Here is a 27512-nt window from a genome sequence, read left to right as displayed (position 1 = left end):
CATCCTTTTCCTGCTGTACTGTCACCTTCCATTTCACGTTGGGTTATTCCAGAGATCATAACAAAGCTAGAAACGTCTTGGAACAGCAACTCACATTACCATTAACCTGCTTAACTAAGAGTCAGAACAAGGCTCAAGAAAAACCTAAAAAAAATCCTGAGCTCATAAAGAAATTGATGAACCATATCCAGCAGCACCAGCACTTTATGTGGACATTCTTCCCTTAAGTTAGAGCTTAATGACTCCTTGCTACCCAAGTCCTGATATCTGATATGAAAGCAGTCCTAAACTTATTTTAAAATCTAGCCTGACATGTTGCAGAGCGTTCAGGTTGCCCCTACGGCCCCAGGTCCTAAAACACATCCCCTGTCATCACATTACATTGTATTTTAAGCAGGTACTGTGCGAGGTCGTGGTCGTGCTACTGCAGGTAACCGCACCCCTGGACCGCGGGGGTCATACCTAGGGGGTTACTCTGCTGGTCGTGGCATCTACAGCCGCTACCATGAAGGCAAGACCAAGCAGCCTGAAAAGACCTATGAGCTGATGCCCAGTCTGGAGCTCGCTGCCTCTGTCAACCCAGGTGGCATCAAACCTGCCACAAGTCAGTGAGATAGATATATCCATCCATATTCTCACCCATCCTTAAAACTAAGCTTTCCAGCTCATATTTTTCTGTCTCTCTCAATCCTGCGTTGTTTTAAATCAAAGCTGTTGCTGGATGGTTATGTGCAAAAGGAATAGTGACACTGAATAAATGTCCTTTCTAACATAACCAGAAATTAACTGCTATGCTTTGTTTCTCGTTCTTTCCTTTTCACTTCATTTCAGAAATTTTGTCTTGATGTTCAGACTAAAAACAGCACCACTGTGTTCTAAGAATGCAATGGGCCTGTGTTGTGTACTGTACAAAAAACAAAAACCGCAGTGATTTAAGATCCTTTGGGAATTGTTTATGGAAGCTGCAGTGATTTATGCACCAGATAAGTAGAAATAATTTGGTCTCTTCATAAATAATCTACCTGGAATACTTTTAGGCAAACTTTTACTTTCTGTCATATGACATTGCATGCCACACCCATTTCAATGGTCTAATTGAAATGAACAAGGCAGCCATGTTTCTATCCAGTGTTGCTGTTGGTCTGAACGCGGTCATAGTTATGTGGGGACCAGTGCTTTTACACATGCATTCAATTCTTCAACACTTTTGACTGAAACGTAGTTGATACTATCTTGGCTTTTTCTTTGAGGAAGTGTTGAAAAAAACCTCCTGTTGCTTCAGCTTTGTTGTCATTTACTACAGTTTCAGTCAAGAATGGAGCTGAAATGCAAAACTAAACTTTTAGATTTTTTATCACTTCATAACCATTATGTCCACTGTTTTGATTATAGTGTTACTGCTAGTTTACATTTTGTCTATGCACAATTATGGTCATTTACATGTATCTAATATATATATATATATATATACATCATGTCTTGTTTTTTTTTTTTACATCTACCAAAAGTTTTTTTTTATATCTTCCAAGTAATATCTAAACATTGACTCCTGCCTCTGTTATGAGGCTTGCTGATGAAGAGTTTTTTCCTTATTTAATATTCCTTTTCTTTCTTCCTTCTTTCCTGAGATTAAGTAGAAGAAAAGGCTGCACTTTTCATTGATAGTAATGAAGAGGGAAAAAAAAAAACTCACAGAAAACTAAGTTACATATTTATTTTGGTTGATCCTCTAAATTTAAAATTCCATGTAGATTTTTATGATAGAATGATAGAACAGCCCCCCCCCCACACACACACACACAAAAAAAAAGGCCTCATCCTAGTATTAACATTTCCTCTTCAGTTCTTAAACCTACCAGACTGGCTAACTGTTCAACATGACCTTTAAAAGGAAGCACCCATTATTACTTTAAATGTTGTCTATTTGCTATTTGCTGATCAGAGATCAGTTTTTTAAAGTACACTTTCTTGATACTCCTTTGAGAATGATTTGGCCAGAGCCTGGATCTTAGTCTCAATCCCGGTCTAATGTGGAATCACAGGATCACCACCAAATTGAAAAGACTTTTGTCCATCTGAAACAATGACTGATTTTGTGTTTGCATGTGTGTGTGTATGTTGGAGCACTGGGGTTAATCCACAGTTGAGCACCATCATAATCCGAATCACACCCCTATGCCAACTTGCGTAACTTATTATTTTTTCCCTCTCTTGCCTAACTTGCGTCCTTCGAACTTTCTTTCTCTCTCTCTTTTTTATAGGTAATCCCTTTGTTTGCCCTGCTCATTACCGTTAGATCTGGGTATGCTGGTTTAGTTGGTGTATGTCTGTGCCTGTCTCCTGCTGTCATTTTATGTAGGGCGAATGCAAACATATTACCATCTCTTGCTATGCTGTTTCCTGAAGTGGTCTGGTCTGTTATCCGAGCTCTCATTCTTGTGTTCTTTCAATGTGCAGTGGCATTGCCAACTCTAGGTGGCCAGTACCCAGTGTTCAATTCAGCTCCTGCAGCCAAACTCATGGAGGAGGGGAAGGTGCACACGGTGGAGCACCTTATCAACCCTCTGGCCATACAACATCCTGAACACACCGGTGCTACTGCTGCTGCCACCGTCCTACCTGCTGTCTCTACACCTCCACCTTTCCAGGTGTGCAACTTTTACAATTCACAGACACATATTTGAATGATTCAGACCCAAAGGGATAGAAAATGTCCTGTTTAGTGTTTCACTTATTTCACGTTTCATTTCACTTATAACTTCACTGAACTTAAGATGGACTTTATATAAAATAACAGTAACAAAGTTGATGTAGCACAACTACAGAATAGACTTTAGTGTAATATAGACAAAGGGAGATTCTGGTTCCATAGAAAACTGGATTTTATTTTTGTAGATTTGAGTATAATTATTTCTGTTAATAATTTTAGTTTAGAAATAACTAGGACATGGAAACAGCACAACCTTCTTCTTCTTTTCCTTTCGGCTGCTCCCTTCAGGGGTCACCACAGCGAATCATCCGCCTCCATTTAACCCTATCCTCTGTATCCTCCTCACCCACACCAACTATCCTCATGTCCTCCTTCACTACATCCAAGAACCTCCTCTTTGGTCTTCCTCTAGGCCTCCTTCCTGGCAGCTCTAACCTCAGCATCCTTTTACCAAAGTATTCACTGTCCCTCCTCTGAACATGTCCAAACCATCTCAATCTGGCTTCCCTGGCTTTGTCTCCAAAACATCTAACATGAGCTGTCCCTCTGATGTACTCATTCCTGATCCTATCCATCCTCGTCACTCCCAGAGAGAACCAACCTGACCTATCTAAATCATTTAGTAGGAAGTGAAACTGAAGATCACATGTCTGATGATTAAAAGGTTATTAAACATTTTACAGTACATTAGGCAATCATAAAAAATATCCTGTATGTATTCATGTATTTCCTTCTAAAGAAGTTGACTAAATACACTATAAACCTTTAAATAACTGGGCTATAGTTAAGTTGTGTCGATTGTTGTGCAGTTAAGCAGGTAGGTAATATGTTATTAAAACCAATCAAAATGATGGCTACTCTAACTTATTCACTAACCGTGCAACAACATACAATTATATATATATTCATATCTAATAAAAGAGTGTTTTACATGACTATGCATTATTACACTTTAAATTGTGAAAATAATGTTTGGGTTGCAGTGTTTTTTTTATTAAATGACATGATAAATGTACATTGAATGAACCCAGCATATACTAAGATCAGTGACTGAGGCCATGTTTTAGAAATCCTCTTATTCACCATATCCCTCATATTGTTTTATTTTCCTATATTTCCCAGGGCCGTCCAATCACTCCTGTCTATGCCATGGCCCACAACGTACAGCGTATTCCAGCAGCCGGTGGCCTGTATGGAGCTGGCTACATCCCCATCACAAACTACGCTGCCAACACAGCAGCTCTGGCTGCTCTGCAGAAAAATGCAGCGGTGGCGGCCGCAGCATATGGAGGTTACACCGGCTATGCTGTGCCACAGGCCTTCCCTGCCGCAGCCTTCCAGCTGCCCATCCACGATGTCTACCAGACATACTGATTCTGACACTTAGACCACATGAAACAATGAAAATGATCCTGCCTGTGACTGAACTACTACTTTAACTTCAGCAACATAGAGAAACATCTCTTGGGCTTTTGGACATCTAAAAGCTCTAAAGGAATGTGATTTGAAGCAAATATTCAGAACTCACTCGGCCTGACATCTTATATCTCTCCCACCTATTGACCTCAGTATATTTGGGACCCACAGCAACTGCATGACAGACTTACTTATGCAGAATTGCAGTTTACCTCCCGGGAGGGAGGTATTTTTACTTAATATTGTACACATGGAAGACCATTTCCATGTACCTATGTGGCCATCTCCAAGTAATGACCAAAACTCACAGTAACAACACAAACAGAGCTCTGTTTATCTCTTTCTCTCTGACCCCCACCACCTTGTTGTTATGACAACAGCAACACTGAAGGTACATTCAAGTATTTATGAAGAGAAGATACATATTTAAGGTTTTATTTTTTGCAGGTCTCTTTTTTTTATGTTGGTGTGGCTTTTGGTCTCTAAAGCAGGAGATATAACCCTTTACAAAACATCTAAAAGTTTTAAGTGTAAAAACTAGGTGGGGAAAAGAAAAAGAAATTAAATCACAGGAACTCGACAGGAACTACTGACAACTGAGGATACCACTGAAAACAGCTGTCTTTGCATATAGTAATGTTTTAGTTTTTTTTTTTTCATTAATATATAGTATTTTAGCCAATTCTGCGTGCTGTAGGTGATGCTGTCCGTCCTTGCTGGTTGAATGCGTATGCTTCAAACATGCCCATTAGGTACTTTATGGTTTGTTTTTGGTTTATTTTGTTGTTTTAAATGAAGGTTCGAAGTGCTATGTTTTTTGCCTATAATTACTTAGCTTGTTTTTATGTCTCTGCTTTAACATACAGTATATCGCAGATTTCTTGAAGTAACTTTGCCAACTAAATAATGTTTTTTTTGTGGCAGATTCCATGGGGAACAAATAATAGAGAATGAAAACTGGAAAACTTTTTCAGTAATGAGCAACATAGGTTTATCTATGTGCCTGACAGCGACATGATATACACGGTTTCCTATTCTTTGAAACTGCGCTGACAGGGAGTAAGACTGAACAGATATTCTTTTTTTTTTCTCATTTATGTATGTCTTTTTTTTGTATGCTTTGACTCTTGAAAGGTGAACAAATATGGACAGAACTGGAGCACTCTGTCACATGATGTGTTCCTGCATTTACCAATGCTCACCAAAAAAACCTAAGGATACATACACTCCAGTATCATGACTTCAGAAACATACTCTGGTCCTGACTACAGTGCCTTGCATATGCATGTTTATGCTACTCTATTTTGTGCTGTGCCTTTCATAGCAAAGCCATGCCCCACGTAGTTGGCACAAAGAGAAAAAGACTTCCATCTGTGAATAACACTGGAGTCTTCTCCATTAATATTACCAATGAACCAGATTTGTGGTATTACTGTATTGTGGTGAGACGAGTAAGTTTCAGTCTCTGCAGTCTGATGCGACAAGGCTACCTCTCTCCTGGGGTCTCTTCTCTCGATTCTGCCGCAGTAACACTCCAAATGTATTCCTCCTCTTTAGCTCTCATTCTCCAAACTATCCTTGACCGAGGTGCACTTAAACGTATTTAATAAAGGCAAGAGATTGCCACTTTCAGATGAAGAGATATTAAATACTGAGCATGAATTCATGTGTGAACTGGGCTCGCTGGTTTTTTGCGATATGTCTGTATGTGTGACAGTTTTCCTTGTGAATAAAACATAAAATAACCCTTATGAATGTTTAGCAGGCACTTTTTAAACTCTGCTGTGCTGAAAACAAGTATAATATTAGACTGGGAATAACAGGAGCATTACCTCAAGCTAAAATATGCAAGTAGCCATGTGTGTGTAATGCAACACACAAAGATAATGGATGTAAGCAGTTGCCAATCATGAAGTCACACTCCACAACATGCAAAACGTGTGTATGCTGCATTCTCATTTTCCATCAGCTCCACAAATTTTTACATAACCAAAAATATGATGAGTTTGAAACTGGGTATGGGGATGACTTCGATTTTCAGCTTGTGAAAGTGAATACGTTTTTTATCTATGAAGTTTAGTGAAAATATTGATAACTCATAGAGATCTCATCTCCACATATCTCCATTTTGGTACTTCTCTCCCTTCTGTAACTGGATTTGACAAACAAACTGCTGTTAACTGCTAATATTATTTTCTTGTATGATAACGGTGAGTCAGGATATATTTAATATATGCATTACATATGTTGTGTATGAAGTGAGAAGAAAAGGTATAATATATTCTAAAACATATTTCTTTTCTTTATTTACATCTTGTTTAGGGATTTAAAAAGTCAGCCTAACAAAAGTAGAAAAGGAAACTTTTTTTTTTTGCCAAAGTGTCCAATAGTTTTTAAACATTCAAGGTTATTGTGTTTTCGTTTTGTGTAACGTTGTGCTTGCTATTTTGAACTGGATTTGGTGTTTTAAGTGGAACCACAAAGGCCGTCTGTGTATGCTACTTTTTATTATTTTCAACAACCAAGACTAGACCTGGAAGACTGTGGTGTTACAACCCATTAGTACATTGAGCTATTGGTGTTACAACTCTGCATGTCAGCTTTACCTACACTATCAAAGGTCTGACTGTGATTTAATCATGTGTTAACAGAAGACTGTTCTGCCTCCCACTCAAAACACCTGCTTTACTTTCTATTACCTGCATTTCACCCACAAGTAGCAGGAGGATGAACTTCGCCCGATCCTTGTGTCAGTGGTATGGAGCTGAAAACACATATGCCTAGTTTCAAATAGGTTACCATTTAGACACTCTCTAGTGTGCCTTATTGCCAAAATGTGCTTTGCTGTATTGTACACCTATGCAGGCTATTTTCTATCTGAATGTTTGTTTTAAAAAAAAAAAGAAGCTTGTACTGCATTGTTGTATTTATAGTGATAAAGTAGATAAATAAAGCATTTTCAAAATGATGCAATGGTTATCTATTTATTTGTCTGTCTCCATGTATTCCATGTTTTCCAATGCACTGAAACTATCTAAACCATATAAACAAGGCTAAGTTGTAAATTAAACTGCATTAATTGTGAAAGTGCCAAAAGGCTCAAGAGTTTCTTGAAAAGTTCTGAGGCAGAGGACTCTGACCTCTGTGAATGGAAACCCATCCCTGATCTCATACATCAGCTATTATTAAGCAATGTGTAATGGCTGAGACCAGAGAACGGGCACAGTGTTTCGAGAATGTTTCATAAACTACTCAGAGGCTGGTCAACTTTACTCTAGAAACAAGTTGTGCCCAAGTGAGGAGATGAGGGAGGACATAAGTCACCTTCATTATGTGACTACAGGTCACAGAACAAGCTTAATTGTTGTACTGCATTGGTACTGTCAGTGTTGTTTTAACAGTAGCATCAGACTAATTCAATGTAGACATAATACCCTTGTTAGTATCTAGTATCCCTAATATCCCCTTGCTGTTTAAGTATTCATATATTAATCAATTAATCACAATTAGAAATGTACTTATCTCAAAATGCATGTAACAAAGTAATTAATGACAGAAAAAAAAACAATTTTAAGCCTGGTTGGGCAATTTGTGCAGAACCAGAGTATGTTGTAAAGTGATATACAAGATAACGTCGCCATCTGGTGGCAAATGCGCTCCATCATACCCTGCTACAAATTCTGTTCAGACCAGACGGTGCAGGTTTTCAGCGGCAGCCATGTTAGCTCCACAGTCACCAATGCAGTGTTTTAGACGGCATACACCACATTTAGTATTTCCTGGGGTTTAATTATAAATTCAACATGTGCAGGAATGTATTTGGATTCAGGTGTTAAGTTATATAATGCCCCTGTAACCTATTTAGCACAGAGGGCAAGTCCTTGAAATAAAACATACTGAAAAGACAAATTGTGTAGCAGAAAAAAAATATTCAGCATGAATGAATAATTTGCTTATAATGACATTTATTTTATATTTTGTTATTTATTGTGCTACAGAAGTGATTAAACTCTGTATGCAACATTCCTTGCATGCCTAATTGTGTCTCAAAACAATTAAAGAAAGAAGAGAAGTGATCTGACTTGCACTACAATTCCCATGATGCCCCGCAGCTATTCGTGTGCGCGTTGCATTTGCGCAGCTGCTGTTTTCGCAGATTTATAAACAATGCCGCTAAAGCGACTCGATCGCAGAAGCTACAAGAGGGAAATCCGGGTGATTGCAGCAGCTGCTAAAATACGTTGGCGCTCCTGAACGTAACCTCGGTTTATATTTGGCTTAAAGGAGACGCAACAAAGCGCACAAAATGGTTGTGCTGCAGGCCCGGGCAAATAAGTAGGTTTACTATAGCTTTAAGAAGGCGAAAATAGTGTCTGCTTCTTTAAAATTATATCGGTTTATTGCTGAATAGATAATTAAGAAAAGTTTTCAATTTCTAACCAATAAATATATGCATTTAATTTTCGACGAACCAAGCGCATTCAGAGAAAATGTCTCACTGTGGGATAAAGGCCGCTTGCAACCAAAACGTCTTTAAACCAGATGTGGGTCGGTTCTCCTCAAATTGCAAGTAACGTGAAAACCTGCTTGACTTTAAGCGGAATTTGAAACAGGCTGACGTGTCCTCAAGGTGATGGAAACAGCCAACGACCGAACCGGAGATGTAAATAAACGTGAGGAGCCGGAGCAGGACAAGGCCGCAAATCAGTCCCCGGCCACCAGTACGACCGTTAGCCCGCGGAGGGGGCTCAGGGAGCGCGGAGCGAGTCGCCGGAGGTCCGGTGTCTCCGCTTCAGTGACGGACGTTAATGGAGCTGCGAGCCCGCAGAGCTCAGGACGGGTTTTAAGAGACAGGTCAACGAGGACAGTACCGGCCTGGCTTAAGGATACCAAGAGCGACGACGACGAAGACGAACACAGCTCAGACACCGGTGCGACCAAACGAAGGAAAGTTTCCAACTCCAGGCGGAAAAAAAATTCAGAATCTGTGGGTTCGGCTGAGCCTGAAGGGGGGGTCGCAGGTGACAGCCTTCAAGGCACAGAGTAAGTTTTTACTTAAACAGTAGAAGTCAATAGACCACTACATGTGTTTATAATGGTCCTGTCTAGACTTTTAACGCCTCCAGTAGCTCATCCCCGCACTGCAGAGCTGGCTGGGAGGGTGGAGTGAAACTTACCTGTCTCCACAAATTGTCACATTTCAATTTAATTATTACAACTAATACGTCCAGTGTTTTTCCTGTTTTCTGCAGCTCAGAGGACCCCAAAAAGCCTACCACAGATGCCCAAGGTAATCAGTGAAATATTAAAAAAAAAAATCCCTAGTATAGCTTTTACTAAATCTACATTTGAGTTGAATCTCATTCTAACGATGCAACTTGAATTTTTTTTTATTTTTACTATTTCATGACTGATATTTTTTTGTCTCGTGCCTTTTTCTTACTTAATGGCATCCTTCTCTCCTTCACTTCAGCTCTTCCCTCCAGACGGCCCCCAGGCCAGAGTCGCGCCAAGGCCCCATCTGGCAGGGCCGTCCGTGGCTCTGCCAAGCCTGTGTGTAAGACCGAACCTGAAATGGAGAATCCAACTGGTGAGCAACTTGTTGACAATGAGCCGCTATGGAATAAACTTTCAAGTGGCATCTGGTTTCCCAAATCTCTAATTATGAATTTGTTGTGATCATGGATTTTAAGTGTAACTAATGCGATCAGTGTTTTTGGGTTAAGAGTCTGGATGCAATCCTTTCCTGGACCCTGTTAGTACTCTCAATATACACAGACTGTATTAGGCAGCAGCTAAATTATTGTTATTGTATTCCTGCTTTTCTATTTTGCATCAGTTATACAAAATTGTATGAAGGGTTGTAAGATTTATTCCTGCGCATATTCCTTTCTCTGTCATGCAGCAGTGGAAGGAGAGACAAATGATAAAGACAAGTATGAAATGTAAGTATGACTTTGGCCCTTCAGGTATAACATGATATGAACACTGCAGGTATTAAAGGGATTATCAGTGCTGAAGTTGTACTCGGTAAGAAAACTGTGTGGTATTTATTAAATAGGCCTCCAAATCTCAAAGTATCCTCCTTATTCACCCAGATATTTTCAAGTTTTTTTTTTTTTGTTTTTTTTTTTGTGGTTTGGGTGAATTAACTCCTTACAGGTGTGCTCATGTAGGTTGTTATCCAACTGTCTATGTTTGACACACAGTCTAGAGATCATTATACAAGCAGCAATGCTGCATTCATTTAGATATATATTTACTTGTTGTGACTCTTGGGGGTTATCAGTGTAATTTATTAAAAAAACATACACAGGTTATTTTTAGCAATAGAGACTATTTCATTTATTTTATGCATCTACATCTTCTGATATTTAAAGCCTATTGATCTCATGACTTTTTATTGACTTACCTGTATATTGTATTGTAAGTATGTGTTGAAGAAAGAGCTTGGTGTTATATTCTGATTATCACTTATGTTGTCCCAGTAAAAAGAAAGAGGAGGAAAGTAAGGCTATTGTCGAACCGGTCTTGAATGATGAAGACCTTCCATTTCAGGATGACTCTAATGACCTCAACTTCCAGCCTCAAAGTCAGAGGTACACTTATCTCAAGCACCTCACTTGAACCAGTGCAGAAAGTGTAAAATCTGTTTCAAGTGATTTGTTGTTTTGCTTTTAGTGCTGTAGAGGTCGAAGAGGGCCTCAGCAGTGATGAAGATGTCCCGTTTAGAGATGACTTAAATGACCAGAGCTATGACCCGAAGGCTGAAAGGTATGTGTGCCTGTCTGGTAGAGGTTGGCGTTTTACCTTTGTAATAGCTACATGATTAGGCAGCATATATTTTTTGTTAGGTATCTGGATATTTTTCTGTTTTTGTTCTCTTTAGGGATGCCCCTAAACCAAAGCGCAGACCTCCTCCTAGACAGAAGGACAAAAAAGAGAGAGAGAAGGCACCCAAAAAAGAGAAGGAGGTCACTGAAATAAAGGTAGAAGGTTCAGACAGCTTGCAGAGAGTGGATGAGGAAGTAAAGCTAGAAGAAGAAATTGTGGAGGACCCAGATGGACCGAGAAAGTAGGTGTATCAGTAGTTCATATCAAATAGTAAACTTGTTGATCGATGATGTGCAAATGTACCTTTATCCTTAGTAAAACTGTGCGCTTGAAATAGTAACAATTGTAGTTCTTATGACCATTATTAATATTATAAAGCAAACTCCTAAATAATTTACTTTGTCTTTAGGAGAGGCCGTCGGAAAAAAGATGACAAAACTCCACGGCTGCCAAAGAGAAGGTGAAGCTGATGTCTGCGTTGGGACATTATACTCTGAAGTTAACAGTATAATTTTATGGCTCCTCATGTCACCAGTTTATCCACAAATTTAAGGATATAGTGGTGATTGACATAGTGAGCAATGGCTTTGTGTGTATTATATGAATATCAGTGAAGACCTGTGACACAGTTTCAGTTTTGACTTTAAACTGACATATTATGTGTATATATGTTGTGTATGCTGCACTCATACAGGAAGAAGCCCCCAGTGCAATATGTGCGCTGTGAAATGGAAGGATGTGGGACAGTCCTGGCTCATCCTCGTTACCTACAGGTTTGTCTCAGCAAGCACACAGTGCCACTGAGGGTTGTTTACTGTCACCGTCAAGTCCATTCCAGACTTTTACACAGTCCTTTTTATTTTCAAACACATGAATTTTGAGGGGTTAGGATGCCTACTGGCCATTTTTTAGTCTCTATCAAACTGGTCTGCATAACATGTTCAAATACTCCCAGTAAAAGTTTACTTTTATTGATAATTTGAATACACGTAGTATTTTTTACAGTGGCAGGTTTCAGTCTTTTAGCTGTGCTGTACAGCTCTCAGTGATAATCTGTTCTCTTTCTGTTTTGTTGTGCACACCAGCACCATATAAAGTACCAGCACTTGCTCAAGAAGAAATATGTGTGTCCTCACCCATCTTGTGGAAGGCTTTTCCGCCTGCAGAAGCAGCTGCTGCGCCATGCAAAGCACCACACGGGTACACATAAAGTGCATACATAACTGTAAAACATGCATTAGGGTCAGTCTATGTGCATTTCTTGTTAATAGTGAAAATTTATGGAGAACACTTCTTTATTTGACTGGTTCTAGATCAGAGGGACTACATCTGTGAGTTTTGTGCTCGTGCCTTCAAAAGTTCCCACAACCTGGCTGTGCATCGCATGATTCACACAGGAGAAAAGCCCCTACAGTTAGTATTGCCTTTTTTATATTTCTTTCCATTTGATCTCCTAGTTTAGACATTTGTTTATTCTGTGAATTTTTATATTACTTAAAGATCTTTAATGGCAATTTTATGTTTCTTCCACCAATAGGTGTGAGATCTGTGGCTTCACCTGTCGCCAGAAGGCGTCACTCAACTGGCACATGAAGAAGCATGATGCTGATGCCACATATCAGTTCTCCTGCTCCATTTGTGGTAAGAAGTTTGAGAAGAAGGACTGTGTGGTGGCCCATAAGGCCAAGAGTCACCCAGAGGTGCTAATTGCTGAGGCACTGGCAGCGAATGCTGGCGCCCTCATCACAACCCCTGCTTCCCTGCTGGAGCTGCCCGGAAACCCTGTGCACACCGAAATGACCAGCTTGGACATGAGCCAAGTAGGGCAGGATGGGCAGGTGGACCAGCTGAGCCAAGAAGGGCCAGTTGGGCAGCAAGTGGCTCATGTGTCCCAGATGGGTCATGTCGCCCAACAAGTGAGTCACCAGGTGGTTTTACTGGGACAAGACCAGAGCCTTCATACCATGCAGGTGCCAGTGACGATTGCCCTGTCCCCCATCGACCCCCCTTCCCCGGCTGAACACCAGCAGCAGACTCACCTCCAGCTGCAAATGCCCGTCCAGTTTGTGCAGGCTGCTCAGCAGCCACAGCAGCCCCAAATCCAACAACTGACCCTCCATTCCAGCTCGGGGGTGACCCAGCACCAACCCCAGCTCCAGCCTCTCCAGCCATATTCCTCCCAGCAGCATAGCCAGGGGCAGACACAAATCCTACAAATGACCTTCCAGCCAGTCAGCCAGGCCCAGACCCACATTCAGCAGCTCCCCATCCTTGCGACCTCTCAGCAGCTTCCGACCCTGCAGGCAGCCACCCCAAGCCCTCCTCTGCTGTCCACATCACAGGCCCAGTCGCAGCATCCAGCCTCCACCACTGAGGACAGCTTTATTCTGGGAAATCCAGTGCTCACGTCTTCCCCTCCTTCAGCCAACTCCCTGCAGCAGACAGAAAGTGTAGGGGAGGACGGCGTGGTCTGGGAGCAGGTAGGACAAGGTGAAGTTCTGACTGACAGCACTGAGAGACACGTGCAGCAGGCTGTCATGTAAGACAAGGATGGCGCACACAAAACAGAAAATAGAGCAAGGTTGTCATCAGTGACCCAATATACTGTATTGCAATGTTTGAGGTAACTGTAGGATCACCAGTATATTATGTACTGTTCACTCATAGTCACATTTGGTAGCTTTTTAGAACATCTGTATCAGGGAAATATATGTACATGTTTGTGTAAGTTGTTGCCTTTGTACATAAGTCCTGTGAACCTAACTAGCCTTTTATGTGAGGGTTTGTATGATGCTGAGGTTGTATTGCAAAGCTGTTGCTATTATGTAATAATAGCATACCATTTAGTAATATATAGCACATCAGATGCAAGGTGTGTGCAACCTGAATAAATCAAATTAATTTAAGAATTAAAACCAAAACACACATTAGAAAACTCTAAACAGACCCCAGTATCTGTGTGCGTGTGTGTGTGTGAGAGAGAAAGAACAAGTAAAAAAAAATATGTTTAAATAGTTAAACATTTTATTATTGTCCAAATTACTATAAAACACTTACTTGAGAAGGGTTAAAAGACAAAATAATAACAGGGGAAAAAAAACATTTCAAAGTCTGAAAATAATAGATAGGAAAAGATGTTTCAGTAGCCTGTAAAGTCACCAGATATTTGGAGATTTTGGCAGTGCCACTAAACCAGTTTTTTTGTTTTGTGTGCAAGCTTTGCTCTTGGGTGGCTTTGAAGGAATAATAACCCATATAATTTATGTACTACTCACAGATGTCTGAGGGCAGTGTGGACTGCCATGACACAGACCTTTTAAATCTCACATAAACTGAGAAAACAAAACAAAAAAACCTTAAGCACAGTCACTCAAGAAGTGGTCACAGAATAGCTTATTATTGATAAGAAAAGCAATGTAGAAAAGTTGTAATGTGTCAGTACTAAATCAACACCTATGATATATGGGATGTGTAGTAGAGGGAACACAATAACTGTTCATTTATATGATGTAAATAAACGTCTTAACATAGATTCTAAGTGTTTTCATTGAGAGTTTGAGAACACCACTGAAAGCCCAACACAACATTTCTATACAACTGGCCAGATGTAGTTTAGCTGGAAAATACGTTGACCATTAATAGCAAGGTTGGTGGTTAAATCCACAGCTCCGTTTGTACACACTAGAAATGGCTATCGATGCGTACGTGTATGTGGGGAATCAAAATCCTAAGATGCTTTAAATATGAGTGTTTTGAGATTTAACTAGACCTGAGTTATTAGTTGATCCTACAATGGAAAACACAGTTTCTACAGACACAGTGAGAGATCTTAAATCACCTCCACTACATACATCTTTACATGACAGTGTTACAACTCAGTAAACATCCATCAGGACATATCCACCTGCTCTCTGTCCCTTTGTGTTGCATACTGCTTCATAGCTCGTTTAGGAGGAATCAAAGTATCGCTCAGTCCAACCCTCCTCTTCTTCCTTTGCTGACCTCTTGACTCTTCCTCTTCTGTGAGGTTCTGTGATCCTCCACCACATGAGCCCCCTGCAAGAGATTCAACATGTTCTGACACGGGTCCTTCATCCCTCACGGGTGGATGCCTGTCAGTGGGAGCGGATGTGATCTGGAGATCACTGTCATGAGCAAACTTGCATTTGATCCCAAACCTGCACTTTCCGTCTTTCCTGTATGACACACACATCCTTTTACCTCCTATTTGAGAGGGTTTGGCCTGCATTGTGAGGGGGACATGTTTCTGCAAGGCGCTGAGCTTCTGGTCTGCCTGAGCCTTGAAAGGGTTGGCAAACACACTGCCGTCTGAACAGGCATTTAGAGGAGGCGGTGGTAGTTTACTGGGGTTATGGGAACCCAGGGAAGGAGCAGGATGGGTGGGTTCGTTGGCTGCATAAGGTGCTGGTGCTGGGGTTTCTGGGTGTAACGATGAAGAGGAGGAGGGGTCTGGGTCCTCTTCCTCTGATTCACTGCTTAAATCACTGGAAGCTGAATCAGACTCCAGCAAGAAGTTGCGCGTCTTTTTGACACCTGGAGCATCATCGTTTTCCTCTTTAACAGAGCTTGAAGAGAGAAAAGGTGCAGAAAAGAAAATGAATGAATCGTTTTAGGAAACCACATTGGAGCAGGACATAAACAAGTTTATAACTTCTGGCAGGTAAGCTCCTATTATCTTTTGGCATTTGACAATCAAGCAAACTTAAGAAATATCTGTAAACTGTTTATTTACTTGACTCCGTCGTGGTTTAACGTTATATCGTCTCCCTCTCCGTCGCTGTCAGACTCCGAGGACACTCCGTAGCCCACCAGAGAGTTCATGCCGTTGAAATCCAATGAAGCTAAGCTAGTTAGCTTGTTAGCTTGGGCTCGATATTAAAGCGCGCTAATTACTAATCCCCAATGAATACAGTCTTTTTGAAAACAATTGAGTTTATTAAAATAATACACATAAATCTGAAACAATTCCCATATCGTTTTAAATGAAATGTCCAGATTTCCTTTCCATTAATGTTAGCCGCTGTCATTTATCCGCCGTTGTTTACTTTCTAGCTGCCTGCACTGACACCTGCAGCACCGGGGTGGTATTGCAAGCCCCCCGCAACATTCAGCCATTAGTTTTAAAGTACAGCCTGTTTTTCATTAAGCATGTGGGAATACTGTAATCACAGATTATTCATCATTCGAACATTTAACACAACAAACATTTACAAAATATTTTAAGCATTTGTTTATACGTTTCAGCTATATGCCACCCCTGCACAAATGATATATTTTGAATAATGATTGATTTCTTAAGTGAAAAAAAGTAGCCTAAATACACTCCCTGCCATAAACAAACTTTCAACAGTGTGCTTTTCTTTAAATGTCAAGACAAAATGACTTTTTATTTAACAAATTTAAAGAAAAATGAAAGAAAAAATGCAGTTGGGCATCTTGTAAAGTCAGTTCCTCTCTTTTTATGATTGAGGAATTTTGGAATAAAAATAATACAGTGAACATTTAAAGAAAGGCTTGAGTTTGTAATGTCTTTTAGGTGCAGGGGTTGAATTTACCTCTCATTGAAATCAATACATTTTTAAAATAAACGTAATATCTGTACAGTGCACGGTTAAATATGTTCTTGTATGAGTTTGTTATGATGTTTGTATTTCAAGCACTTTGCTTCTTCTCATGCATTAGAAAGATTAGATTCCTTATTGTTTGTAATGTATTGTCATAGTCTGCATATAATGTACAAAAACAAATTTGCCTTAAAAATTTTCCTCAAATGACTTTACAATGTGTACATATGACACAATTTATCCTTAGACCCTCAGGTTCAAAATTAACAAATATTTTCCAACATCCAGATCAACTGTAGTTAATGTGACTCAACCACTGAAGTTAAAATTAAAGTATCTACATAAATGTAATTCTTTGAGCACTTTCCCTTCAGAAATACCACTCTCTCTTGCCTATACAGTATTGTGATTGTTAGATATAATGCTTAAATTGTTGCACTATGTGAAATTTAACACTGCAGAACCGATAAAAAATGCAACAGCGTTTCATTATTTTAAACAGCCTTTGCTAAAAATGTTTTGCTAAATTATTTATGGGATATTTATGTGTGCCTTGTGTAAGCCCACAGCTGTTACCGTGCAATTTTCATGCTCTAGTCTAGTATTCTAAACTAGTCATAAAGTTATCCTGAATTATTTGGGATCCAGTTCCAAAGATGTTCAAAAAGTATGTTGACTTGTCAAACACAGATTTAACTAATAGTCAAACTTTTATAGCGTCTGCATTCCATACATGTTTGTCTGTCTCACTTCCTGGCTGTGTAAATGGAACAAAGCAGTAATATCTTCAGTCAGACCTGTGCTCTTTCTGCTTTAATGAGTAAAAATGGGTGCCAGTGGGAAAGGTCTTTAAAATCCATTTCTTTACTGCACTGCCCTGACATTAACATTGAGAGTTATTTTAATGAAGTGAATATATTGAGGCAAACCATCATAGTCCTTTACGGGTCCTTGTGGTTTGTTTATGATGTGGCACAATAAAGTTTATTGTGTAGCAATATCACACTGTAAAAATCCTCCATTAAAAGCAAAGATCGTGCATTTGAAACTGCTGATAATGATCATACGATGAGAATAGGTGTACTCCAGCCTTTCTAGTACTGGTATAGTTTCATCCCTACAGGACCTTGTGGTTTTAATGCCATGTTATTTACCTTTGGGTCAAAAGGGAGGCACATGCACACACTGACGCAGTTTGAAATAGCCCAGGCTTCATCCCACTTAAATTTAGACCATCTTTGCTTTTGTCACTACCAGTAAACCAGATAAGCTCCTCATGAATAAGTCCTCTCCCTCCGTGGCTCTCCGCCCCTGCTCGTCCCCTTAAACCCCTCCTGCCAAGCATCAGGTTCCCGGGGGAAAGGGCGGAGAGTTGGCCACCAACACCGTAACGTATCCCAAGTAACTACCAGTAAGCAGACAAGATCAGACAAACAGGGAAACTCGTTTTACCGACAACTTAGACAGCAGAAGCGATCTGGCTCGGATGAACACCGATGACTGAGTTTCAGCTAAGGGAAACGGTAGAGCAGGCTTAAATGAACCATGACCGGGAATCAAGCGTGCAGGGGTAGATATTAGGGCTGTATCTTCCCTTGAGAAGCAGCCGAAGGTCAAATGGCAGACAGGTTGACTAGAGACAGAAACGGCTCGGATCTGAGCAGGACCACGGTGGCCCGGGCTGCAGCCATAGCCGAGCAGCTGCACCATGAGTGCTCCATCCTCCTGGAACTTTATGTGAGTAGAACTTATCTTTTCCCACTGGCTGCAACCTGCCAGCAGATCATAATATGGGTTCACAACTGAAGACTGAGAGCAAGTGTGTGTGTGTGTGTGTGTCTGTGTGTGTGTGTGCGTGTGTGTGTGTGTGCGTGCGTGCGCGCGCGCGCACGCATGTGTGTGGTTGGTTAAGGGAGTGAGAGAAATATAGGCCAAGGTTAAAATGGAAAATTAATAGATTTTCCTTTTGAATGTGTGTGTCTCTGTGTGTGTTATGAGTGTTCCCTTTGCTTGTATGCCTATAACTTTGTGTGTGTATGTGCCTGTGTTTTTGGAAAAAGTAGGCTACATGGACAAAGTGTGTGTGTGTGTGTGTGTGTGTGTGAGTGTCTGAGTGTGTGAAAGAGAGAGCAAGAAAGATGATCGGGATGCATGTAGAAGCAAGATAAGAGAGAGGAAGAGTGTGTGTATGGGTGTGAAAGAGAAATTATGTGTTGGACAGCAGGGGGTAGGAATGCAGAGTGGAGGGGGATGAACTCAGTTGGAATGACAGGAGTGGGCGTTTTCTGGCACAAGCTCTTTATTGCCTGGGCACAAAGCCTTCATCTCTTTTCCACAAACCTGCGTCTTTTTGCCTACAGGTGTTAGAGCTACCAGTTATCAGAATTTTTTGGTTTCCTTCCAGCTCTCTGCTTCAGCCTTCCTTTCATGCCTCCCTTAGAGCAAGGGAGCGGCCTGGCATATAACGTCATTTCGACCCTTTATTCCTCCTTCTATCTGTCATGCCCTCTTTAATTTCTGTCTTCCTGACACTGTTTTGTATGCATACTTTCCACTGACTTTGCGGACATACTTTTGATTTTTTTGGGAAATACTGCTGTAGCCCCAGAGCACCAGATCTGTTCCAGTGCACACACCACAAAGTAATAACTTTCATGCACATCCAGATGAAAACACTTATTTACATCTGTTTGATGGCTTTTTAATCAGTTTTAGAGCTTACCATGTTGTAATTTCCAATAATCCACAAAATATATTGTTTCTGGATACACTATTGCTTCCTGTGGTATCCATAACTACCCTAATCACATTTCCTTTGGAGTAAACATTAACTTCCTCCTCGACTCCCAGAGCATACACAGGGTTCAACATTAACGCCTCAGTATAATGTCACAAAAGGGCCTCTGGAATTCATCTCAGTCAAGTACTAATGCTGATGTCAGCTACCACCATGCTTTGTGAATTGACCCATCATCAGCCAAATCATAAAGTCATATGTGTCATAATATAGCTCAGAGGTGCTATCCTTGTTGTGTGCAGTTACTTGAAAGTAAATGATGCAGCATGAGTTTTATACTAACGTTAAAGGAATGATCATTTGTCTGAAATAGAATTATTCCTCAGTCCTCTGAGTGTTAACTTCATTTTCCAACTTCTCCTTTGCTTACTTTTTATAGCACGTTTTCCCAGGTCTCACTTTTTTTTTGTTTGTCTGTTGTTCTCCTCAAGAAAACGCAGGAGAGTTTGACTGAAGACATCACGATAGCTGATAGTCGTCTGGTGTCCATCCCTTCTCCTTCTTCCCAGTCGGACACCAAGGACAAGCTCTGGTGTCTCCACTCCGCTCTGCTGCAGTGCCGCAGCTTGTTGGAGAGAGCTATCGCCAGAGAGGAACAGGATCTGGGCAGTGAGAATAGGGGTGAGTATGAGACACAGAAGAAGATGGTGAAGGAAAGACTCTCGCTTCTGTTAATCAACACCGGAGAACTACTAAAAGCTGTGGATGGCATGGCGGTCCTGACTCCTAACTCAGAGGGGTTGGAGGTAGGTGTTGATGTCATCAGAGGTGTTATGATAATGGTAAAAGTGCTGAAATTAAGGCAGAACTTCATGAATTCTCCCCTTCTTATTGGCAGTTAGACGGTCCGAATTTGTTTGACCTCAAGATTTGGGTTTACCGAATCTTCAAAGAGGTGGACTACTGGACCAAGATGGCCATCACCACCTTGCAAGACCTTCCCTCGGTGATAGTTAAGGAGCGAGTGAGGACCACGCGAGTCAGGAGCACAAGAAGCACTCGGAGATGAGATTGAGATGTGAGAAGTGTGTGTATGTGCGGGTGAAGCGGAACAATGAGAGAGTAAGAACAGGTTAGACAAGAGAGAGAGGTAAGACAGGGTCAGGAGTTGAAAGGGATGAGCAGATGAGCCATGTTGAAAAGCTGACTGGTAGAGAGAGTCAAGAGAGACAGAGTCCTACTGACACGGAGATGTGTGGGTTGGGTTATTTTTAGGGCATGAAGCCACCTGTTCAGAGGCTTATCATAGTTAACCTAACACAACACAACAACATTTGTTGAAGCAAGTTTATTTTAAGTGTGTTAGATTCTAGTACAATATATTTACTGTTTACATTGCAAAATGAACTCCTAACAGGAATTCAGAGTTAAGATGTAGACGTTCTTTCTTTATTTCTTTCTTTCTTGCTTTTTTTTTTCACATTTGGTATCAAGGAACATGACAAGATAACATGAAATATGATTAACACCAACCTGAAGACACAAATCATTGTTACTTTTTTCATGAGGTAGTGGCTAACACGTATCAACAGTTTTCCACATGAATGCATAACTCTTTCCACTTTGATAGGGTTATTGTTGTTTAAGATATACTACCAGGGTCCTTTGCAGTTGACAGAGCGGCTCATTCTGATGAAAATGAGGACATTTGAATTCATGACATCACCAGACTGGAGCTTTGATATATGTAGTTTTCAGCACTGTGGCTATAAATCATTCCATATAGATTATTAACAGAGGATGTTCAATACATATGTAACAGCACCCTCTAGGGTTTACATTGTGCTATTACATCGATTCTTTTCTCTTTTTTTCCTGATTTTTCTCAGTAATTCTTTGTAAGTTTTCTTAAGTTTTTATTGCACTTTATAAACATTGGAGTCATATACAACTATGTAACAGGACTTAGGAGGGAACAAGTGTGGTGCACATCGGGATGGGCACATAAACAGTGAGTGTAGTTGATGTAGAGTGTTTTTAGAAGTCTGGAAAACTTACTGTAAGTGATGAAAGAAAATTATCACAAGAATCCTAATTTCCTAATCTAATGTAATTTATTTGTGATACTGATTTTAACTGTTTAAAAATAACAAAAAAACAAGTGAATAGAAATAGGCTAAAATTCACTGTTCTTGCTAAAACTTCAGTGGATTCTATGTCTAACATCCCAGAGGTGATACTAAACATCCCAGCAAGAACACAAAAATCATGTTCTACGTCATGGTGGTCAATATGAACAAAACTTTCAAGACACTATATTATTTTATTTATTTATTTTGTATGAGTTTGTCAGCCTAACATGAGGTGTGCTACTGACTAAATTAACATCATTCATAGACTTAGATTGTGCTTAATGATGAAAAACAGAAGACAGTGTAACTGGGACTGAATCCAATAAGATGACCAATAAGATCCATTTAACAGGGGCGTCAAGCCAGTCCAGTCCTCAAGGGTCACTGTCTTACTTGTTTTCCAGCTATCCCTACCCTTGCAGCTTCTGATTGGTTGAACACAGCTGATCGAGGTAATCAGCAGTGGGTAGGGCAGGGATAGTTTGAAAACAAGCAGGACAGTGGCCCTCAAGAACTGGAGTTTAACACCTGTATATTATAATATGTAGCAAAAAAAAAGATGATGTGGTTCTTACAGATTTCTACTTGAATTTTGAATTTGTTGATAAACTGTTGGTAGGTGTACTGGGAGTATAAACAAACCTGTTTCCTTTTAAAAACTGAATGTTACTGAAGGAAAACATGAAGGCATTATTTTCCAGATTAAATTTGACCCATGATAAAATAAGAGCTACTGTACAAAAGTTATTAATGCAAAAACCAATATCACACAAAAGACAACCCTAATATCTAATTGTGTATTGGGGCTCTGTACTTTTTAATGTGACATACTGTTAATGCACTATTTAATGGTGTTGCAGCTGTTGTTCTGTATATGGATTTGAGATGTATTATCTCCACTTGCGCTCTACTCTGATGATGAACTATCAGATAGACCACACAAACACATAAATCTTCTTTATTTTTTTTATCCAAATGCATTTTCTAGCTCTTTTTTCTATTTTGAGTTGGTTGGTTTGCTGCTCTGGTTTGCCCCAGATCAAGAACAGTCAAAGACCAAGGAACTTCACCAAAAATAACACCGGGTTGAAGAAATACTAATGTTGCTGCAGGAGAGGATGAAATACGAACCAGGGAATCCTATTTGGATAAGATATCCATGAATCTAGATCCTTATCAGACACAAAAACACGCTCATTTTTATAAAAGTCAAAGTATGTGATAGCATTTTACTATGTAACATTACGATAGTGGCAATTTTTATCTCTCGTTGAAGCAATGCATTGGTCTCACTGAATTAATGAGGATGATGAAAAACGTGTGCCTTTGATGCAGTGCTATTACTGGTCTGGATGCGGCCTCAGAGCCTGAACATTAGCTTTATGGGACAACTGGGTCGGTACAGGTTCCAATCACTTCCTATTCTAGCCTTCTGATCTTGAGCTGCACGTCATCTATCAGTCATGAATTGACCATGTCTGTCCTGTTTTTATTGATAAATGGCCGTAAAGCATTTTGGTTACATTTCTGGAAAACGTAATTGTTTTTTTGAACGCTGCCTGATTATTTTCTACAATATATTCTTTTACAATTTCTTTATGAGTGTCCTCTCAAGAGCTAGTTATACTCAAATCGCCCAAAGCGAAGATTCTGTTACAATCACATCTCTCTATAAGCAGCAATTATAATGTAGAAAACAGCCACATTCATTAGATTTATTACAGCACTGGTGTTATTTTCACATTACATAATGAATGTCATTCACCAAAATGTATGAATTTATTGATACATGTTTCACCATGACTGTTATTTATTTTTCGAGGTTATGTTTGAGCAGCAATAGTTCCTATCCTGCATCTGCTGTATCTGTGCACAAGAGAGAAGACACCAAAACTAGATTTAATCTTTGGGCTGACGTACTTGTTTTGTATTGTTGTTCATTGCTCAAATGTTTCCTTGATGTTTCAAATTAAAGCCATCTTCTCATGAGCTTTAACTAAAACCCCTTTCAGACATGAAATGGATTTTATTTGTCTGACACTTTGGCTTTTAAAAATACAGCAGATCTCTGTTGAGAATCATGCTGACTCTGGGGTGCAAGACTAGGCAATGTAGTATTGAATTCAGTTAAATATTATTTTCATGATTATTTGTTATTAGTCATTTTCTTATTGACGAATTGTTTTGACTATAAAATGCCAGGAATAAAGAGGATTTGCACACCCAAAGTAATGCGGTGATGTGTGGGAATTTCAAAGAAAGAAAAGAAAACATCACTGACGTATATGCTTTGGATTTTCTTCATCTTGGGAATAATGTTCTTTACCTTCAGTTCTGTAAATTGTCACTAAATAGTGAACAAAACTATTTCCCAGAGCCCAAGTTGACACATTTCAATTGCTTGGTTTGTCCAATCAATGGTACATAAAGATTAATTTTACTATCATTGAAGAGTAAAAATACAGCAAATAAAGATATTTTAAAACCTGGAAAAACTGATATTCAAGTATTTTTTGCAACAAAACAAAACAATTGCGCTTAAACATTATTTGTCAAGACGTTTTCAGTGTTTCACCTCCACTGTGTTGTAAATTAAGAATTTTGAGGTGAAAGATAGTTTACTGCAACATCGTGCTAAGCTCTCTTGTTATCTTGTTATCAGTGTAGAAATACAGTCCTCTAATTTTGGCTTTGCAGCATTATCTGCCAGTTTTACAAAAGTAGCTTGTAGACATCTCTTTAGTGAGTCAAACCTGCTGTTTCCAAATATCCTCTGAGATCAAAGCACAGCACTCTAAACTTTATTCCCACTGCCTTGGCTAACTCTTCTCAAAATTGTCACATGTAAGAACACTGTAATCTTGAGTTTGTCTTTACCGGCAATGTTTTATTCCAGTTTTAGTGGTGGAGAAGAAAAAATTACAGAAATGTTGATCAATGTAGTTAGGGTCAATGTAAAAAATTTCAGCCTTTTAAAACATGATGCCAACATGTAAAACCACGTAACCATAGACTAGCACTCAAGCACTATTTTGAATTATATAGAGAGTTTAATACAGGAACTGGCACACATTTAAGGCTAAAATGATCACATCAATCTTACAAGAAATAGATCATTTGTTTTGAATCATAATTAGTTGATGTATTGTGAATATGAAATCAAAGTACAGGCTTTTAAGGTTTTCTGCAACTTTTGAGTGATGTTAAAACTTACGCTAACAAACATAATGCTATTTATTATTCACTGCATTTCTGAGGGTAGGTTGAAATAAACTGATCTTGGCTATAACTACAGTTGTCCCTTATATCTGACAGGAAAACAAATTGGCTCACACACGTTGATGACTGGATGATGCTTTTTGTTGCCAAAAATAATGTGAAATAAAATGCCTTCATTTATATTTGAAGTTTGAATATTAGCGCTCAGATTGCATATGTGTGTATGGATGTTTAACTGTAAGAAAAGGCAGTGTGTTTTGTGTGTGTTTGAGTGAAAGGGGTGGGGTGTGTGTTTAAAGGGTGTGTGTGTGTGTCTGCGTGTGTCTATTTGTGCATGTATTTGTTTATACGTGTTCATGTATATGAGCATGTGTGTGTGTGCATCTTTTTGTTTGTGTGTGTGGTAGTTGTGGGAAGGAGTGGCAGCCAGGATGCCTGTGGAAGAGGGGGGAGGTTGTGTGTCTGTGTGTGTGTGTGTGAGTGAGTGTAAAAGAGAGAGAGTGTGCAGCAAGCAGAAGAGAAAATATGTGTGTTACATAGAGAGAAAGAGACAGAGAAAATGGGTGTGTGTTTGTGTGTCTCTGTGTGCTTGTGCGCATGATCCTGTGTGCATGCGCATTTGTGTGTATGTGTGTCTGAGAGAGACAGAGAGATGAAAAAAGAGAAGGGGAGAGAGGGCAGGAAAGTGTGTGTCTGTGTGTGTCTGTGTGTGTGAGAGATAGACAGACAGACAGAGACAGAAAGAGGGAGGGGAGAGAGAGTGAGCAGGAGACAGAATGTGTGTATGGGTGTGTGTTTGTGTGTGTGTGAATGTGTGCGCAGACGTGTGTGTTCCTGTGTGTCTGTGTGTGTGTGAGAGAGTGAGTGAGTGAGAAAAGCAGAGCAAGAGAGGGAATGTGTGTATAGTCGTGTGTGTGTGTGTGTGTCTGAGTGAGAGAGTGAATGAGCAAGCAAGGAAGAGTGAGCAAGAGAGGACGTGTGTGTTTGTGTGTGTGAGAAAGGGTGGGGGAGGGGTGTACGAGGGAGATGTGTACGTGTGTGTGTGTGTGTGTGTGAAAGGAAAGAGGGAATGTGTGTTTGGTTTTGTGTGTGTGTGTGTGTAAGTGCGCCTGCGTAGGAGGGAATGTGTGTACTTGTGTGTGTTTGTGATTTTGTGTGTGCGAAATGTGTGTGTGTGTCTGACAGAGATAGAGGGGGAGGGGGGTGTGTGTAGGGAGAGCTAGGAGCAAGCTCTGCAATTGGTGTGTGTGTGTGTGTCTGTGTGTGTAACTGTGTGTGTGTGTGTGTGTAAGTGTGTGTTACAGCAGCACAATATATGCCTGTGCTGAATGAAAGGGAAATGAATGCGGTGTGTGTGTCTGGATGTGTGTGTCGTGTAAGTGTGTGTGTGTGTATGTGTGTGTGTGTGTGTGTGTGTGTGTGTGTGTGTGCGCAGCTGTGTGTAGTTTGTGAGGACGTTGTTGCTGTATAATGTGCACTGCTTGCATGTGCATGTGAATGTTTGTCTTCAGTAAAGATTGTGTAGCTGTATCTGAAAGTGAGGGCTTATGTGTGTGTACGTATTTGCATGTGTGTGTGTATGTTAATACACACACATGTTGGGGGTATTGGTGCGGGTGATGAAGTCTTCATGATAGTGTGTGAGCACACACAGAGCAGAATTACAATTAAACCAAACTCATTCACCAGCTCCCAGATCTCCATGCATTTTCTCTCACTTATTTTAGGCGAGCATCATTCCTGTGTTTCTTGATGTGTAAATTCTTCAGCATCTATCAGGATCTTCACTGCTATGTGTAAATGTTTTAAGACTTGTTAAAAATATGCAACAAGCCTTCAACAGGTGTTGACAAGTCAGCCAAGGTTCAGCCAAAGGCCGGTTTTTAAGTATTGTTCATTGTTCATTGCTCAGTTCAGATTAACAGGCGCAGCTTCTCCCGCAATTCTCCCTGAACTGTGTTTTTCTTTTGATATGTTCAAAATGACCAGTGTTAGCTTCAGTTCAATGATGGCCCAGGCAGTACAGCTCAGACCTGTAATACACTGTTACTGCTGTGGAGTAATTGGATATTAGTTGATTTGGTTAGCTAGTCAAGTAAGCCAGAGTCTACTACTGTAGATAAAACAACCTTTCTCTGAAAACCATGCAAAACAAAAGCTTAATGAAAATAGGCGTGTTGACGAGTAGTCCAAGCAAATTCACAATGCTTAGTTTTTAAAGTTTGGAAGAAAGCGGTGCTCAACATATTTCTAATACTGACCCAGGATCCAAAATGAGTGATTGGTAACTGCTGCATATATTATCAGGCTTACACAGAGTGCAATCTTTATTTTCCACTTGCCATTAACACTTATAACAGCAAAGTTTTAGGTTTATTGATTGTATGTTATTTATAGAAATAGGATCTTTTTGTGTCTACTGTTCCTTTTTTTCATGGATGTTAGTTGCTCATGTTTTGTACTGGTGATGTCCTCCATTAATTGGTTGCGGTATCAGGTGAACTGGGTCATGGTTTAACCAAGTGTTAGTGGTGGTTATTTGTTAAAAATAGTAATTGTGTGATGAACTTTCCCCCCCTGTATTTTCAGATCTTTGAAATTTCCAAAAGAAAAAGCAGGCCTGTATATCAGAAGAAGAAAAGTTGCTTAACCTATCAGATGGAACATTTCAGGTCAAAAGAAATCACCTATTTTCCTTAATTTTCATATGAATTGCTTTTAGTGGAATACCGTAGGGTTTGGAAAGGCATTTTAGCTATGTCAGTTATAGGCTAGCAACACTACAATAAACTAATAACATTAACACCTAAAATTACTGCTGAATGCAATTTGAAAACCTCGTGATCTGGATGCACAACAGCCTAATGGCTCTGGGAAGA

At 39.9% G+C, this 27512-nt stretch overlaps 4 protein-coding genes across 19 annotated transcripts in view; 3 read left to right on the top strand and 1 right to left on the bottom strand.

The window, feature by feature from the left end:
• The window catches only part of rbm47 (RNA binding motif protein 47), a 30154-nt gene extending 23060 nt beyond the window's left edge, over positions 1 to 7094 (top strand). For 12 of the 16 annotated variants that reach the window (XM_026304324.1, XM_026304319.1, XM_026304327.2 and 9 more), the window contains 3 exons: positions 395 to 604; positions 2458 to 2648; positions 3833 to 7094. In XM_026304324.1, coding sequence (XP_026160109.1) covers positions 395 to 604; positions 2458 to 2648; positions 3833 to 4084 — 653 coding nt within the window. In that variant the 3' untranslated portion in view covers positions 4085 to 7094. The remainder of the gene's footprint in view (positions 1 to 394; positions 605 to 2457; positions 2649 to 3832) is intronic. The other 4 variants (XM_026304326.2, XM_026304328.1, XM_026304331.2 and 1 more) reach the window with 2 other exon arrangements.
• A 1221-nt stretch (positions 7095 to 8315) lies between these two features.
• zfp91 (ZFP91 zinc finger protein, atypical E3 ubiquitin ligase) lies at positions 8316 to 14492 on the top strand. Its single transcript, XM_026302843.1, has 12 exons — positions 8316 to 9169; positions 9379 to 9416; positions 9600 to 9716; positions 10032 to 10071; positions 10615 to 10725; positions 10808 to 10900; positions 11016 to 11201; positions 11370 to 11420; positions 11655 to 11733; positions 12046 to 12160; positions 12274 to 12373; positions 12498 to 14492. The coding sequence occupies exons 1-12, from the start codon at positions 8760 to 8762 to the stop codon at positions 13501 to 13503; spliced, it is 2346 nt and encodes a 781-aa protein (XP_026158628.1). The 5' UTR covers positions 8316 to 8759; the 3' UTR covers positions 13504 to 14492.
• Positions 13967 to 16031, bottom strand: LOC113127921 (uncharacterized). The gene is made up of 2 exons (XM_026302844.2): positions 15714 to 16031; positions 13967 to 15546 (listed from the first exon to the last, which is right to left on the bottom strand). The coding sequence occupies exons 1-2, from the start codon at positions 15800 to 15802 to the stop codon at positions 14850 to 14852; spliced, it is 786 nt and encodes a 261-aa protein (XP_026158629.1). The 5' UTR covers positions 15803 to 16031; the 3' UTR covers positions 13967 to 14849.
• Positions 16032 to 17911: 1880 nt separating this feature from the next.
• cntf (ciliary neurotrophic factor) lies at positions 17912 to 23294 on the top strand. Its single transcript, XM_026302845.2, has 3 exons — positions 17912 to 18282; positions 19774 to 20088; positions 20181 to 23294. The coding sequence occupies exons 1-3, from the start codon at positions 18163 to 18165 to the stop codon at positions 20349 to 20351; spliced, it is 606 nt and encodes a 201-aa protein (XP_026158630.1). The 5' UTR covers positions 17912 to 18162; the 3' UTR covers positions 20352 to 23294.
• Positions 23295 to 27512: the final 4218 nt, after the last annotated feature.

This window comes from Mastacembelus armatus, chromosome 1 (genome assembly GCF_900324485.2).
Source record: "Mastacembelus armatus chromosome 1, fMasArm1.2, whole genome shotgun sequence".
Taxonomy (NCBI): Eukaryota; Metazoa; Chordata; class Actinopteri; order Synbranchiformes; family Mastacembelidae; genus Mastacembelus; species Mastacembelus armatus.
This window is presented reverse-complemented; position numbering and strand designations above follow the sequence as displayed.